Source organism: Cebidichthys violaceus, unplaced genomic scaffold (genome assembly GCF_023349555.1).
Source record: "Cebidichthys violaceus isolate CVI_PGR_0920_01 unplaced genomic scaffold, fCebVio1.0.p SCAF_653, whole genome shotgun sequence".
Lineage (NCBI taxonomy): Eukaryota > Metazoa > Chordata > Actinopteri > Perciformes > Stichaeidae > Cebidichthys > Cebidichthys violaceus.
The window spans coordinates 5,001-20,780 of record NW_027176876.1 but is presented as its reverse complement, the minus strand read 5'-3'; the positions used below and the strand labels follow the sequence as shown (position 1 = coordinate 20,780).

General features: G+C 43.5%; 1 protein-coding gene across 1 annotated transcript in view; it reads right to left on the bottom strand.

Annotated features, from left to right (window-relative positions):
• Positions 1-55: 55 nt before the first annotated feature.
• The window catches only part of LOC137890526 (supervillin-like), a gene marked incomplete at its 5' end in the record, with an annotated part of 20,397 nt that continues 4,672 nt past the window's right edge, over positions 56-15,780 (bottom strand). Inside the window, 18 exons of the mRNA XM_068734644.1 lie at positions 56-415; positions 760-1,039; positions 1,116-1,266; positions 1,970-2,145; positions 2,360-2,505; positions 2,604-2,751; positions 3,312-3,448; positions 5,369-5,524; positions 6,007-6,179; positions 6,275-6,446; positions 7,563-7,649; positions 8,214-8,240; positions 8,404-8,487; positions 9,306-9,471; positions 10,367-10,423; positions 10,831-10,896; positions 12,804-12,863; positions 15,407-15,539. Coding sequence (XP_068590745.1) covers positions 384-415; positions 760-1,039; positions 1,116-1,266; positions 1,970-2,145; positions 2,360-2,505; positions 2,604-2,751; positions 3,312-3,448; positions 5,369-5,524; positions 6,007-6,179; positions 6,275-6,446; positions 7,563-7,649; positions 8,214-8,240; positions 8,404-8,487; positions 9,306-9,471; positions 10,367-10,423; positions 10,831-10,896; positions 12,804-12,863; positions 15,407-15,539 — 2,251 coding nt within the window. The remainder of the gene's footprint in view (positions 416-759; positions 1,040-1,115; positions 1,267-1,969; positions 2,146-2,359; positions 2,506-2,603; positions 2,752-3,311; positions 3,449-5,368; positions 5,525-6,006; positions 6,180-6,274; positions 6,447-7,562; positions 7,650-8,213; positions 8,241-8,403; positions 8,488-9,305; positions 9,472-10,366; positions 10,424-10,830; positions 10,897-12,803; positions 12,864-15,406; positions 15,540-15,780) is intronic.

Here is a 15,780-nt window from a genome sequence, read left to right as displayed (position 1 = left end):
TAAATGTCTGTAAATAAAGAACACTGGCATCTAAATCAAAGATGGATGTATCAGAGGGAGGTTTTTTTCTTCATTAATATGTCATGCAAAATGTCCGAACAGGCTTACAAGACAGCATCATTTAGAAAAAGAGACCAGAAACCAGAGTAGCGACACAAAGTAGACAAATAAATCATCCTGACGGGTTTCCAGGATTCAGAGACTAAAAGCAGCTGATTTAAAAGTCGTTCTGTTCTGTCAGTGCACCAAAACATTTCAGACAGAAGTTTTTATTTCATATAGACTTAAATCATCTTAATAAGGACGATACAAGAGCAAATTTAATTAATTCTCAACTTCTCCTAATTCGCATGATTCGTGTCCTCCTGGAAGTTCGGCCAACATCAAGGGCCAGAGGAAGGATTCCTGTTTTCAACTGGGAAACCAAAGAACTTTCACTCCTTGATACATTTGCTCGAACATAAGATTCTGTGCAATAATAAGAAGGACATGATGAGCAGCTGGAACAAAAAACTAGGATCATATAGTGTTTCTAAAGCAAATGATCTCATCAGTGAAGTCAGTCTGAACATTACAGAAGTTACAGATGGGTTGAAAGTACCCGACTTGAGTTAATTAAGAAGCACTTAAATTAAATAATTTAAATTGTAATACTATTAACTACTGAAATGGAACCCAAGATCCTCAGGTGTGTGTGTGTGTGTGTGTGTGTGTGTGTGTGTGTGTGTGTGTGTAAAAGTGAAAGTAGAAGACACTGACCCGCAGCGCTGACCATGTACTTCCACTTCATCACGTACGTGTCGCCCTCGTGAAACTGGCCGATGCTCTGGCGCGGCAGGCGGCTGTAGTCGAACTCCAGGATGTGCCACACCTCCACCTCCAGCGTGCTGATCTCGTAGCTGCGCCAATCCTCGGCCTCCACCAGGCCGTAGCCCCGCCCCACGTTGAACCCGTCCAGTCTGGTGCAGACGGGCGCCTGATGGATGGGCAGCATCAGGGAGGCGTCGTACGCACGGGGGTGATCGGAGGTGGACTGCTCCTGGGGTCAAAAGATGGATGGAAATAAAGGGAAGCATTTCATACTCCTTTACAGATCCTGAAGTACTTTTTGATACCTTCTGATCGGCGATGTGGTCGTTGTTTTTGGCGGGGCTCGGTGTTTTCCTGGAGTCGCTCCAGTCCAGGAACTTTTCTTTGAACAGGGTGGTTTCGTTGTGCTGAGTCAGCCTGCCGAACACGGCCCAGTCAGGTCGGCCCTGACCTTTCCTTTGGGGGAAGAGGATGCAGTCCGTCAGTGCTTCAGTCAAAGGTTCTCTATACACTGTTGTAGCAGTAGCTGTGTCATTCACTTGTACTGAAGCTGTGACTTCTATCCATCTATGCTCTCTTCAAGCCACAATGCTCCTTTGACAAAAACAGTAATTTCACCTCGCAGAACACAGTAGCAGCTGGTCTACCGCTTCCTGGATCTGTTAGTTAGTTTGTGTTGTTGTATGACTTCAGTATTTTAAAAGGGTTAGTTCCGCATCACCAAAATCACTCAATAACACAAACTAACCGATGCAGGCAGCGGTAGACCAGCACCTCCTGTGTTCTGTGAGGTACAATTACTGTTTTTGTCAAAAGGAGTGTAGAAAGATGGATGTCACTGCTCCAGTTCCCTGGTGCAAAGCGCTGTCTGACGGCAAGGTAAAGCAGTGAAAATATTCTAAATATAGTTTAGAACACTTAAACTGATATTGATTTTTTTAAGAATCTAAAATGCGTTTTGCTACAGTAGTACATTGGTTTGCTTCCATGCTGGTACTCCTGTCTGTTGGTCCAAACTCCATCTACAGTAGATAAAACACTGACTATGGAGTAGTATCTCATACAACCCCACATCAAGAGATCCAAACTACCCTTTTAGTGTTGGTGAAATCTGCTCAGCCACAGGCAATGTATATGTAAAAAGTATATGTTTTCGTACTTGGGTATGAGAGGGTTGCACTCCCCCGGGTCGAGCGGGTTGATGTCACAGTTTGTGTAGTCGAAGGTGCCGTTCCACAGGTGCTTTGCCAGCTGGAAGGCCACCTTCCTCTGTGCCAGCGTCACTTCCTTTCCGTGCCATATGTACATCTCGCTGCCAAAGTCAAACACCAAAACCTGCGCAGAAACACAGACAGAGATAGTGTTCTTTATTTTTCCAATCCAACAGTAGCAGCAGTCTTAGCCATCTCCCACAGTGTATTGTGTTGTTAAATCACCATTGGGTGGCGCCAAAGTACAACCCAATCCTACACTGAGGCCTTTAGATCCCCGACTGATTTACAGTTTAACCCAGTCAACATGCATTTAGACTCCAGGCAGGTGATCTGACCTCCTTAGGGTTGAGCAGGGAACAGCGAGGCACTTTGGCCCAAAAATCGTCATCTGGGACCAGTTTGTCGTCCATCAGGCGGTAGATGCAGTTCGTCTCCACAATGGCCCCCTCGTACAGCTCGTCTTCATCTGGTGTTCCTGCAGCTGCAAGAAGAAAAAGACAAGGCGTCGACTTGAGTTCCGGTGCTCTGGGGACCGTTTTCCTCGAGGTTGGGTTCATTACGCCAGATAAGAATCCTTACACTGGTAACTCGACTGCCCCCCCAGAATCTTCCAGAAGTCCTTGGCAGCGTGACTGTGCGTGCCAACGCCCTCCTCGATGTCCTGGACGTAGTTGGCTCGGCAACCCAAGTCTCTCTTTCTCTGGATGAAGTTTGCTAACTCTGAAGCCTGAAAAAAAACAAAAAAGAACAACTGGTATTACATTAATGCGGATGAGTTTGGTTGATTCCAAAAACACAGAGGTTCTTTGCTTTTTAATAAACCTTTTTAATATCAATTTGAGTTCAAGTTCACTACTCAGGAAGACTTTAATGACCTAAACTCAAACGACCCCTTATAACAAATGAGGTCAGCGCTCTGTTCAGCCAATCACAGGTCAGCAGAGCAGTCTATGAACAATAGCCTTGTTTTGAGTCTGTTTCCTGCAACACACACACACACACACACACACACACACACACACACACACACACACACACACACACACACACACACACACACACACACACACACACACACACACACACACACACACTTCTTCTGCTGCTGCTGCTGCTGCTGCTGCGCCACTGTTGCTTCCTCCCAGCGCTGGGTGTTCAAATCCTGCACGTTAAGCCCGCCGCACATAACCCCCCCACCCTCACTCCACCAGTGTCCATCTGAACGAAACTCGCGTCTATCCGAGCTAGCTTCCTGTCATTTGGCAGCGCTCAAGAGCCGGAACTCGCCTTGTTCTTCTCGATGACGTTGGCGAACTCCCCGGTCCAGATGAAGCAGAGGTGAGGCGTGACGAGTAGGAAGCAGTCGCCGCTGTTCAGGGAGGACGCTCTGGGCTCCACCAGCCTGGTCTGGACGTGCCGTCGGCCTGGTGTTACATGGGCAGGGGGGACGGGGGACGAGACAACGACACACAGGACAGGTGGCTTATCAGTGACAGCTCTGAATAAGCATGCCTGGATTATCATATTGGGGGTGTCGACATTTGGCCCTGTACATGTATGGACGTGTATCTGCCTTGTCAAGTACCCACCTCTATGAATTCTCTTTCCAGCTGTAGCCAGGACGGTTTGTTAACTACATTAAATCATAAATGTTGTTTATTATAAACTCTAAGGGTTTTTTAGGGGCCTCAGTGACTCATGATCCCATTGGCTCTTCAGGTGATCTAAAAAGGACCACTCTCAACAGACAGGTCAGGACGGCTAGTCTTCTAACAAAGCGGGTCCTCCCCCGCCCCCCATACACTTGCTCTGGATTACAGACAGCGGCGTTTTAAGGAGCGGATCAGCCCAGGATAGTGTGAGGTGACCTGGGGGGGGTGATTTAAAGCCACAGCTGTCACCGGCAGACGTGAGGAGGAGGTGCAAAGACACCGAAATAGACCCAACTCCTATTTTAGATATCCTCTGGAAAGGACGCTCTCGAAGCAGCATCCTCCAAAAGCTTTGTGCGAGACAGCAGCCATTTGTTTTTCTATCCTCTTAAACAGCCGGATGGAATCGCTGGTCGCTGCCGCCTCGCATTTAAAAAGATCAGGAAAATGTAGGCAGATATTTTGGATCCCTTTCTGCTCGTCTGGCTCGTTGGTTCAGTAAACATGTTGCATCCTCAAGCATGTCCATTTAAAGAGGTTGCCCTCAATTTGACTTTTGTACGGGTTGTGCTTTCAACAGAAGATGGAGATATCTCTATGATAACCTCCAAAAATCTCCTTGGTAACGAGATACGTAAGCATTTGCTCTACAGGATAATCTTAATAATTATGATAGTGTAAATGCAATTGGCAGAAGTAAAACACACACCACAGTCGCAAAAAAGCATCAAAATGTATGAGAGGGGTATTTACTGACGTATTCTTTATCGTAGAACAAACCGTATATCTTAAGCTTAAACCTTATTTCAGGCATTTAACCAAAACCCATTTAACAAACCCACTTACTATGAGACGAGGGAACCGGAACTTGCTCACTCATTTCTGGGTTAAGGGACTTAATCCTACACCACTCTATTAGTTATACCATTGGTCCCTGGTTCTCAACTGGTGGTGGGCTAGCGTCCACACATTCAGTAGGGTGCATTCTGCATTCTGGGTCTGAGTCGCTAGCAAAAAAAAAACAGTTATTCCAATTTAATTTTGAAGTATGTTGAATTTGAACTCCAAATTCTGAACAGTGCTGTTATGTTCATTAGCCAAGCTAACGCTAGTGGTGCTGCTCTGGTAACGGCAATGCACAAGATGTCACTTGAGTAGCAGGTCCTATGACATGCAACTTTCAGGTACACCTAGCCCATTGATGGCAAATTTACGCAGTCGTTATTGCAATTCTTCTTATTACTTTGTTTTCATTTTGTGAAGTAATATTGAAACAGGCAGCACAGAGGTTAGCACTGCTTCTTCACAGAATGGAAGGAAATGAAACTAAAGGGGAGTTAAGTTAGCCTAAAATGTGAACTTGGATGTAGACCTGTTGGGAACCACTGTTGGGAAGGAACCACTGTTGGGAAGGAACCACTGTTGGGAACGGCTTTACTAAATACTATTGGTTATACATTTATGAAAAGACAGGCCTGTGAAAATGTGGGCAAGATGGCAACTGGTATTATAACCCCAGGGGATTTCAGTGAGTGCCCATTACAACTGCATTTAATAGAGTCTGAACTTTCCACAACATGTTTTTCTGAGTCATCACTGGAATTATTGAGCAGTAAACTAAAAATAGAGCCCGTTGTGGGTGCAGGTGCATCTGTCTGTGTATGGACTGAGCCACCTGCTCACTCCACTGACCTTTGACCTGTAACAGCATGAGTTTCTTGTAAGGCACGGCGCTGTTGTTGGACATCTGCTCGGAGATGTTGACGCTGCGCAGGTTGACGTTGCTGAAGTTCTCGTTGCTGGCCAGACCGGCCAGAGCCACGTCGGAGAAACCGGAGTTCTTGTTCACTGCAGTGAGCACAACAGAGACACACAGTGAGGGGACGTGAGGCGGAAGAATACGTTCAAAGTCGTTTCATTTACTGTCCTTTATACAGACGAGACAACGGCTGGAGAGTAAATGACCTTTTTCATGCCAGACTAACCCAGTCTCTATACGACTGTAACAGATATAGAACACTCCAGAGACACTTTAAGTGTATTTTTTATTGCTGTCAGAGGAGGTGATGGAGGAAGTTATGGGAGTTGGCATGCCATTGACTTTGTGGCTTATCTAATGTTACTCTCAAAAACAGCTACAGACCTCGTCCAGCTTTTGAGGACAGCCCTGCACAATAACAGGAAACTGACTCCAGTCCCCGATGTAGGTCATTCGCTTCAAAACTGATATTGAGGGTTTCATTGTGCAAATTTAGAAAAAATAAGGAGCCTGTCACATGCGTGGTTTTGGTCTCGTGCATTTCCCCAGACCCTCGTCCACCCTCACTCACTCTTCTCAGCCTTCATCCTCTTGCTCTCCAGCAGGCCGATGTTGAGCCTCTGCTCCGTGTACTCGTGTCTGATGTCCTGCCTGGCAGCCAGCATCTTCAGAGGGTTCCTAGACGACTGGACGTTACGCGCCGGGCGCACCGCCCGCTTGTGCTGCTCCATCTCCGAGGTCAGCCTGGGGAGGGTGTCAGAGGGAGAAGAGTAAGAGAGGCTCACAATGATGTCGGGTTCCTTACTTCAAAAAACGACCTCCAGCGGGCGGGAGCTTACTTTGGCACCTGGGGGCCGAAGATGGCGTCGAAGTCCATCTCCACCTTGTTGGTGGTGGCGGGGAGCTCCTCCGCTTGGCGGTAGAACTTGGAAAAAGTTTCGTCTTCGAGGGTCATCACCTCCTTCACCTTCTTCTGCGTGACTGTGATGGTTGCTTCTGGCAGTCCAGACACTGAGGGGGGACAAGATGAGGCCGGGTCAGGATCATGTTATACGTTACTACTACAGACGATTCGCCAAAGCCCGTGCAAGCATCACCGAGCTAATGTATTGCTAATGGAAGATGTGCTCATTTATTTATTGATGGATGAATTCAAAACTAAAATTGTCACTTTGATTTGTGAGAAAAACTTTATAGTAATGTAGTAAAGGTTGTACTTCTATACACAAATCCTCCATGTTCTCATTATATCAAACCGCATTTTGTGAAACTATTTTTTTTACTAATTTTGTCTTAATTTGTCATTTTCTGCACACAACTGAAATGACCTACAAACACACAAAGCAGTAAATATTAGTTGTTATTGATTGTTTATTAACACAAACTATTTTAATTTGGCTGTGCTGTAAAACGATACATGATCTGCTCTTTGTTGCATTTGTTTTTTCTTAAAATATATATTTTAAAGTATTTTTTGACCTTATTTTGCTTATTGTTCTTTAACCCCTACTGTATGTGCTTACAGGCTAATGTGTTATGCTAAATATTCATTCCTCCATGAAAATAGAAATAGTTAAGGTTTGTTGTGGTTGTAGAAAAGTTGTTCTTACACTTCGAGGGTAAAAATCGATTTTATAGACATGACTAGATTTCAGATGAGAACGATATCAACAACAATAAAAGTGGTTCACATTGTTTCACGGTTTATTTAGCCGATTCACTGTGATGATACTTAAGAGATCATTTTATTACAGTGCATTTAATTCAATGCGGCTTTATTGGCATGAACGTTTCAAAAGAACAATGTTGCCAAAGCATCAAAATAAAAAAAGTACACAATAATATAAATATATTAGTTAATCATGTAATAGATTATTATTTTGTACTCTTTGCACATATCTAATCTTGTGCTACTGCAGCCTTCCATTAACCAGGTCTGCCTTGAATCAAGGCAGACCTGGTGAAAACCACGCTTAACTCATTAAGTTTGGTCTCGGTTACACAACTGATATCCATCAGGAGATAATCTATAATCGATTGCATGTTGTAACGTGGGAAAAAAAAATGTTCTCAGTGAGTGAGCAGAGGAGTGGTGAACATGGAGACAGCGACACAAACGAGACTGACCTTTGCTGTTGAGCTTGCCGAGGAACGACTCCAGTTTATCCAGCTTCATGTCAGACTCCAGGTTCAGATCTGGCACGGCCTTGATCTCTGCGCGCGCGCACGCACGCACGCACGCACGCACGCACGCACACACACACACACACACACACACACACACACACACACACACACACACACACACACACACACACACACACACACACACACACACACACACACACACACACACACACACACACACACACACACACACACACACACACACAGCTGTTAGAGCCATAAATTGACTCTGATTGTAGCACAGATCCAACTGTATCTCTAAACAGGCAGGAAGTCTGAGCTTCTGTTGTTCAGTGTCGCCGATTTGGAACAATGACTGAGCATGAATGAAAAGTTGCACACAGTCACTATGACGTTATCTGAACACATTTATTGGCCGTCACAAGCATTTTAACAACAACAAACAGCCACTGAATATGAACCCTTTCTGCACTCATGCATGTGGATGGTAACATTATCCAATGGTCCATGTCCTATTAGGCTTTGATAACCTAATAGAAGTGGTGATTTTTTGTGGTTCTGGTGATGATGATGATGATGAACATTGCATTCGGTGCAACATCGAAATAAAAAAATAAAAAAGGAATAGACCTTTGATATCAGACATCTCCTCCATGTCTTGTGAAAGAGAAGCAAAGACAAATAAGATGCGACCCAGAATCATTTTTAACACTGTGCATTTGTCAGCTCAGAATATGTCCATCTAAGTTCAAGTCAACACTTCAGCTACTTAACTGAGTGGACAGTTGGTTTTGCACGGTGTGTTTGGAGTCAAACTGACCTTCTTGAGGTTTGGAGATGGCAAGGCTGCTGGTCTTGGGTTTGGAGGACAGAGGAGACTGGAGGGCTGACGGGGAAGCCAACCCTGTTGTATGAAGACAGACAAGTATGAACATCCGATGATATGGTTACCTGGTACAAGTACAGTTTGTAAAAGAAAATCTGATATTTGTGGTGGTTTGATTTTACGAGACAAAGATTGCGATGTCACTAGAACATTGGTTCGATGTACACCAAAGAACAGGTCGTACTTGAAGACGCTAGCACTGCTCAGTGCTGACTAACGTAGAGGAGTAAACACAGCTAAACATCGGTGGGATGGACCCCTGTATTCTAATCATTATTAAATGTAGGAGCTTTCATTTACTGAACATTACGAGGCGCTGCGTCGTGATGTAAGAGGACCGCTACGACCTGCAAGTTGAGGGACACGTGACTGATGGGGCTAGCTGAGCTAGCGGGCTAATCGGTCAGCGTGCCAGTTGACCACTGTTGCATGATGGTATAATGTCATATGTGGACTGAAGTTGCTAGTTTTTTTTAAAAGTTTGTTTCTCTCGACTTTATGTTTGCAACTTTTTGGATTGTTTGAACGACAATTTGTCAAAATCGACTAGAGGTGAATGACTAAAACACAGCCTGTTACTTCCTGTCTACTTCCTGCTTGTGCTTGGAATATTAACGTTGACTATGATATGGTCTATACAGAGTCGGGTTCATTTTTCATGGACAGCGTTTACTCCCCCCCGCTGATAACTGGGACGGGGTCTTTGCAGGGGCAGAAAGCAGACTCTGAACTGCCGACGACACTCTCCGAGTGCAGACGGGCATGTGTGCATACGCCCCTGAGAGAGACGGAGAAGGACCGTAGAGGATGTGTGTGTGTTCAGTTTCCCCTCTTACCTTTCTTCACCATGCGTGCGGCCACAGTGAACTGGGTGGAGTCGTTGGCGGCTCCGTGGCCTTTCGTCTTCCAGGCCTCCTCTTGGGCTACGATCAGCCGTTTCCTCTCCTGGATGGACATCTGAGCCTCGATCCCCTGGCACTCCATCTCCGCCTCAGCTAGTCTCTGAGAAGGGAGAGAAGACACCGTCAGTTACAATAAAAAGACTCCCGATGGACCGAAAGTTAAAGGACTAATCCACCTCAGGGTACTGACGCTTCAGTTTGTGGTGTCCCATGCATTCCGGGAAGCATTTTGGGAGTCGGTATCCACAACAGTGCTTTGTGTTAGATTCTTCCTGGAATGACTGGGGCACTTGGGACTTGGACAGAAGGAGTACATCCTTGGAAGTATGTTGCTACGCTACGCTACAGCGAAAGGAAACTAGAATGACCGCCTTTTGGTCGCGTGTCTCAGCCAACCAGTCATGCTGCAGTTTACATCCACGTCCATCCAAAATGTCGTCCCTTTGTCATAATTAGAATATGAATTCTTGCGTTATGGCCTAAAAGCATATTTTGTGAGGTCTTGACTGTTGACCACCAAAATTTAATCAGGTCCACCAAATTGAAAGAAATATCCCGTTCACAATGGACGGACCGAGGGACAGACGGACGGACGACCTGAAGACATTACGGCCATGGCTATCACCGTAAAAAAAATATATAATACACCAACAATGGAACCATCTCACGTTGCCATTGGTTTGTTGTGATAAAGTGTTTGAATGTGGATGAATTCCTTTAACAGCAGGCCACATTCACAGACAGACAGCAGCCGAGGACACCGAGGACACCATTGGGGGAGATTAATACACAGGAAGCACCTTAATCCCCGTCTTCTTTAGAAATGTTTTTGTGTCACTTGTCAAAGTTCAAATAAAAGAAATGTTAGTGAACAAAGTGAAGACAAAGAACAATAGCAGTCAGCGTCCTTTAGTGGTTGATTACAACTTAACCCATTTGGTCTAAACACTGATTTATGTTGCGAGAGCACTTCACACGGCATTGACAGGGGTCACCTTCCTTCTCCAGGGGTGTCTCTCGTCCACCCGCGTGGGTCTGGGAGATCTGATGGTCTTCACAAAGCAGAGGCGTGGGGGATGAGGAAAGTAAAGGATGAGGGGTTTAGAGAATGGAGGATGAAGAGATAGTAGAAAATGTCCAAGCTCTGCACAAGCGCCGGACGCCACCTGTGGCCACCATGCTGACTCCGCGGGCAAAAGTGCCAAAGCTTCGGGAAGGGGATGTGTTAGAGGTGTGGAGGAGCAGGGTGGCTGTGAAAGGACTGTGAGCATAATGTACAGTTGCAGCTGAGGGAGCAAAAAAAAAAAAAAAAAAAAAAAGACCACACACTTATGGCTGAAGACCTTTTCTGCAAAGCCTCACTCTCTGTTTCAGGGAAGACGCGTAGTCAGGGCTTAGTTAGGGGAAGCAAAGCGGAGGGCGAGCATTGCGTGCAGCAAGAGCTGATGCGGCTTCCTACCTGGCTGGCCGACTCATCGGGGGACGGAGAGCGGGGAGGAGGCTCGGGAGGAGGACAGAAAGTCTCCTATAGAGACACAGCCATGGAGAGAGGACGCAGCATTTACAAAGGGGCGTTCCAAAGATTCTAAAAACCTCCGGTGATGTCACAGTGATGACATCAGAGTTGTCTCGGCTTGAGCTCGGAGACCACACATTTATAACAGGAGCACCGTGTAATAAGCAAGCGGTGTGGGGTTAGAAAGAGATGGGCAATGCATTCTGGGATGCAGTGTTCTTGGAGCTTTACCCAGGCTAGGAACTAAAAGTCAAGATACCTCAATCTCATTTCCCACAAGTCCCTAAAATGTATGACAATGCAATACCAACTCACTGAACAAAATACAAGAACACAAATCACACTTTTTTCATTCATGTCACTGTTTAGTTACATTTAATCTAAACTGTAATGCCCCTCTTAATGGTTTCGTTATACTCCATATGCCGGGTGTGTAATTATGGTAGACAATACAAGATTCCTTTTACTTTAAACTTATTAAATTGAATTATTAAAAACAGTTCTAAGCTGCTAAATGCTCCACTATGATCACCAGCTAGTCGCTGTTGTTTCAGTCCAGCATAGTTGGTCTATCAGAGGGAAACCGTAGCGCTGGTTGAAAACACATCTGTCACGTAATACATCACGTCATTTGATCCATTGTTCATATAAAGTATTGATTAGACCAGCTTAAATGTTTGTATTTTTTCCTCTTGAGAAATTGAGTCTGCTTGAACATGATAATCAGCCTTAAAAAAAAATCCATCATGCCATCTCAAATATGACTAATAAGTCTGCAACGTGATGTGCCTTTTGAAATGTTGGATACATATTGAAATGCACATTTTCCATAAGTAATATCTATATCAATTATACCTTATACAGAATATATGACATATTAAAAACAAAAGACAACTACAAACATTATAGACGCCAACTAAGGAAACTGGAATTTGATAATTATATTGCATTTTATTTGTGCTATGGCCTTTGTGTTATCTTATCTATTTGCTTTTTTTAAATACATTCATATATTTGTTTGCTATTTTACGTTTGTATAATTATTATTATGATTATTATTATACATTGTCTTTACACATGTGGGCTGGTGTGTGTGTGTGTGTGTGTGTGTATATATATATATATATATATATATATAGATAGATAGATAGATAGATGGATAGATAGATAGATATAGATATAGATATAGATAGATAGAGGTTTGTGTATTGTGTGATATTACCATAAGACAACAAACGCACACAAAAAATCCCTCATGCATAATATTTGAGTTATAGGAAAATCAACTCTTCTTTGCGTCATTAAACGCCTGCATTCACAGGATTACTAGGAGGACACGACCCGAGTGTCAGCTTCAGCCCTGAGCAGCTGGCATGCAGCCAACAGGTCTGGCCTTTTGAGGGTTTGGAACGGGGAAAGGATTACAGTCCTACTCTGGCCGTCATACACAGCTCACATTAGCAACAAATTATCTCTGGAAAAGTTATGACGATTAGAGACAAGTCCACTTTAGACACAGACTGCATGTCCACAGTGTGTGAGAGACATCTTTGACATAATTCTGACACCCAACGAGCAGAAGGTGTGATGAATCGGAGAACACCGTCACCATGATTTTAAGGGAAACACCCAAACACAGCACCACTACCAACACCACCACATGTGTGCGCGCGCACACACACACACACACACACACACACACACACACACACACACACACACACACACACACACACACAGCTGATGTGTGTTACACTCAGGGTGGATTTATCAAGAGAGTGTGTTAGCAGCCAGGAGATACAGTTGAGTTTTGATCACTAACCCAATTGAAGTGCACTTGATAAATACCACCGCAGTGTGTGTGTGTGTGTGTGTGTGTGTGTGTGAGAGATTTGGGGCTCACACAGGGGCCTTACCCATAGTTCGTCGGACACGGCGAAATCATCGATCATCATCATCATCAGCGCTTCGTCGTCCTACAAACAAGCGGCCACAGGAGACAAGGGAGGGACATGTTTGCTGAAAGGACTCTGTTGTCCCGGAGAATCACGCGACCGACTCCCTAACAGTCCTTTGAAACACCTCTTGGACTTTAAGAACTGCCCTCTGAACCCCAAAACCCGCCGGCGGGATTGAAAAGAATGTTTTCTTTAAACAATCGCCAATCCAACACAGTTTATCACAGCCAGAAGCTGTAAAAAACGCCATCATCATCAGATTTTCATCTTTCCGACAGTAGTTGAACACATCATGTGTGACGCTTGATTCCAAAAACCCCCCAAAAAAAACATTGTATTCTACATGTCCCATTTAAAACCTGGCCCCAAACAAACCATTTGCTTTAACAAACATTCTGGACAAAAGACTAAATTCTGCGCCTCTCATCTTGATTGATTTGCCTGAGAAACAATTATGTGACAAAAATTCTGTGAAATTCAACTCAACTGGCAGCTTCTGAACACGGAGCAGAGGGGAGAGGTAGTGAGTAGAAGTTGTAACTCGTTCAATATATAAACAACATGTAGAGCCTCCATTTTTTTCTTTCCAACATTGGTAACATTTGTGGACACTTGGAAAAATGATGGATGTATAGATTCCAGTGATTTCAACTTGGGTTTTTAATATTTTATAATTTATGGCATTATAACTGTTGTACTGCATCTAAGATACTTTTGAATTCCCTCTACTTCTAGCCATGACTGTACGGTTTCCGTAGAGGTGCAGGACTTTTATATTGCAGTAAAATGTGACGGGAGCAGAAAAACGCCACAAAACTGCTCGGGTTTCAGAGGGTTAAGGAGCTACATACAAAATCTGAATATGTGCAGCCAAGCTGAACAAACCCTGATAAGCAGCTGGAAAGAAAAGCAGAGGCTGGAGCGGACGGTGACGGTTTCAATGCGTCTAAACAGAGAGGTGGCGTCCCGCCTCAACCCTCCCTTCAAAAACAAACAAGAGGATGCCAACACAGAGACACGCACTCAACATGCAGAGGATGAAACGAGGTTTATTTCTTTAATTAATAAAGGACATGCAAACAGAGACAAAGAGAAGAAGGAAAGGTTGAAATACAGAGTCATTACTGTCAGCTGTTTTTTAAAGTCTACACAAAGTCATGAATTTTGAGTAAAAATATCTCAATGTGTGTAATTTGGGCAAAATTAGGCCTTCAAATGAATTTGAATGTACTGTGATAGAACAACTGTAACAAATACACAAGATGATCTAGAGACAAATTAAACTGCTCTGTAGGGAGGTCTATGGCTGCAAATCATGAAATAACATTATTTTAACAAATTTTAATTTCATTATCCTTGTGTGTACAAATAATTTATGACGAAAGTCAAATTTTAAAATCCAATTTAGTTTTATTTGTTTTTAATGAGCGGTTAAAACCTTCTAGAATTATAATTTAAATGAAACGCCAGTGACAGAGATGTTTTACTGTAAATTAAGTTACATGAATAATGGACATTCTCAAATACGCAGACAATACACAACCTCAACTAAATAACGTTTAGTTGAAGTTCTTGCTTTGGATCCGGTAGCTGCTAAAAGCTGCTCAGATAACTGTTTATAAGTGCATAATAAAGTATATATTAATATTTATAAAACAAAAGAGCCTAGTAAGGGTTTAACAACAATATGAGTTTCTGATAATAGTTTATAAAAGCATTATTAACACATTATATTTAGTTAATATACCCATTATAGGCTGATATTAACGTTCTTAAGCAGTCTACAAACTGTGTACAAGTTTGTTATAAGTGCTTATAAATCTCTTATAATCTAACAGCACACATGTTTATGTTGCCATTGTTAACATTAATAGTCTTATAAACAAAATGTTAATAAGCATTTCATAATGTCCTTAATACTTATTAACTAAACGTTAATTATAGGGACCTTAATATAAAGCGTTTCCTATTTTTCTTATTTATTCACCATGCATCATGCATGCACAAAGTAAAAAATACATTTCAATGTAATTAGATGATTTCATTATATCGGCAGCCATACACTTCCGGCATGCACCATGAAATAATCTGCTCTACTGCCATGACGGACACATGCAGACACATGCTGACTCTTGATACAGTCCAAGCACAAACAAACATGCAACGGCTGTGTGTGAGACAGAACAGAGGAAAGAGACAAAGTGATGAAAGGACACAAGACATGGACAATACACAACCTCTCTGTTTGGAGAATAAGTAACACCACGTCTCTACTCTGACGTCCTCATGACTCTAGAGGTACATGTCAGCAGAAGACGATCAAAAACATCTCCTAGACTCTACAGCAAACGCAACCCCGTGAGTTAAATCAAAGTCCCCTGGAAGTTTTCATGTGTTGCGATTGGAATTTGAACCACAGTTTGGATGCTCCTGACATGTAGCGCGTAGCTCAAACAGCACACCGCACACCCTTTAAACATGGATGGAGCACCGTGGACAAACGAGACGCGACAGACACGAGCGGACGCCGCCCGTCCGAGTGAGCAGGTTCAGGTGGTTACCTTCTTCTTGAAGCTCTGCTCCGCCTCCCAGAGCTGAGCGTGTTGTTCGCCGGCAGCCGCCTGCACCGCGTCCTGCTTCCTGTTGATCCTGCTCCTCCAGTCGTCCTCGCCGCTCTTCTTCAACAAGGCCACTCTGATGAAGGAGGGGAAAAAATACAATACGGTTCAAAAATATATTGAAAAAAATATCTATATTGACTTAAAATAAATCATACTTTATTTATGGTTAAGAGATATCTTAAAGCACTTACATTTGTTATTTATTTATTAGTTATTGTATGTGTGTTTCTTTCATTAACTTATTCCTTTTTGTCCTTTTCGCTCTTAAAAATGTTATTTGCATTGAACTTGTCGGTCATAAATGAAAACCAATT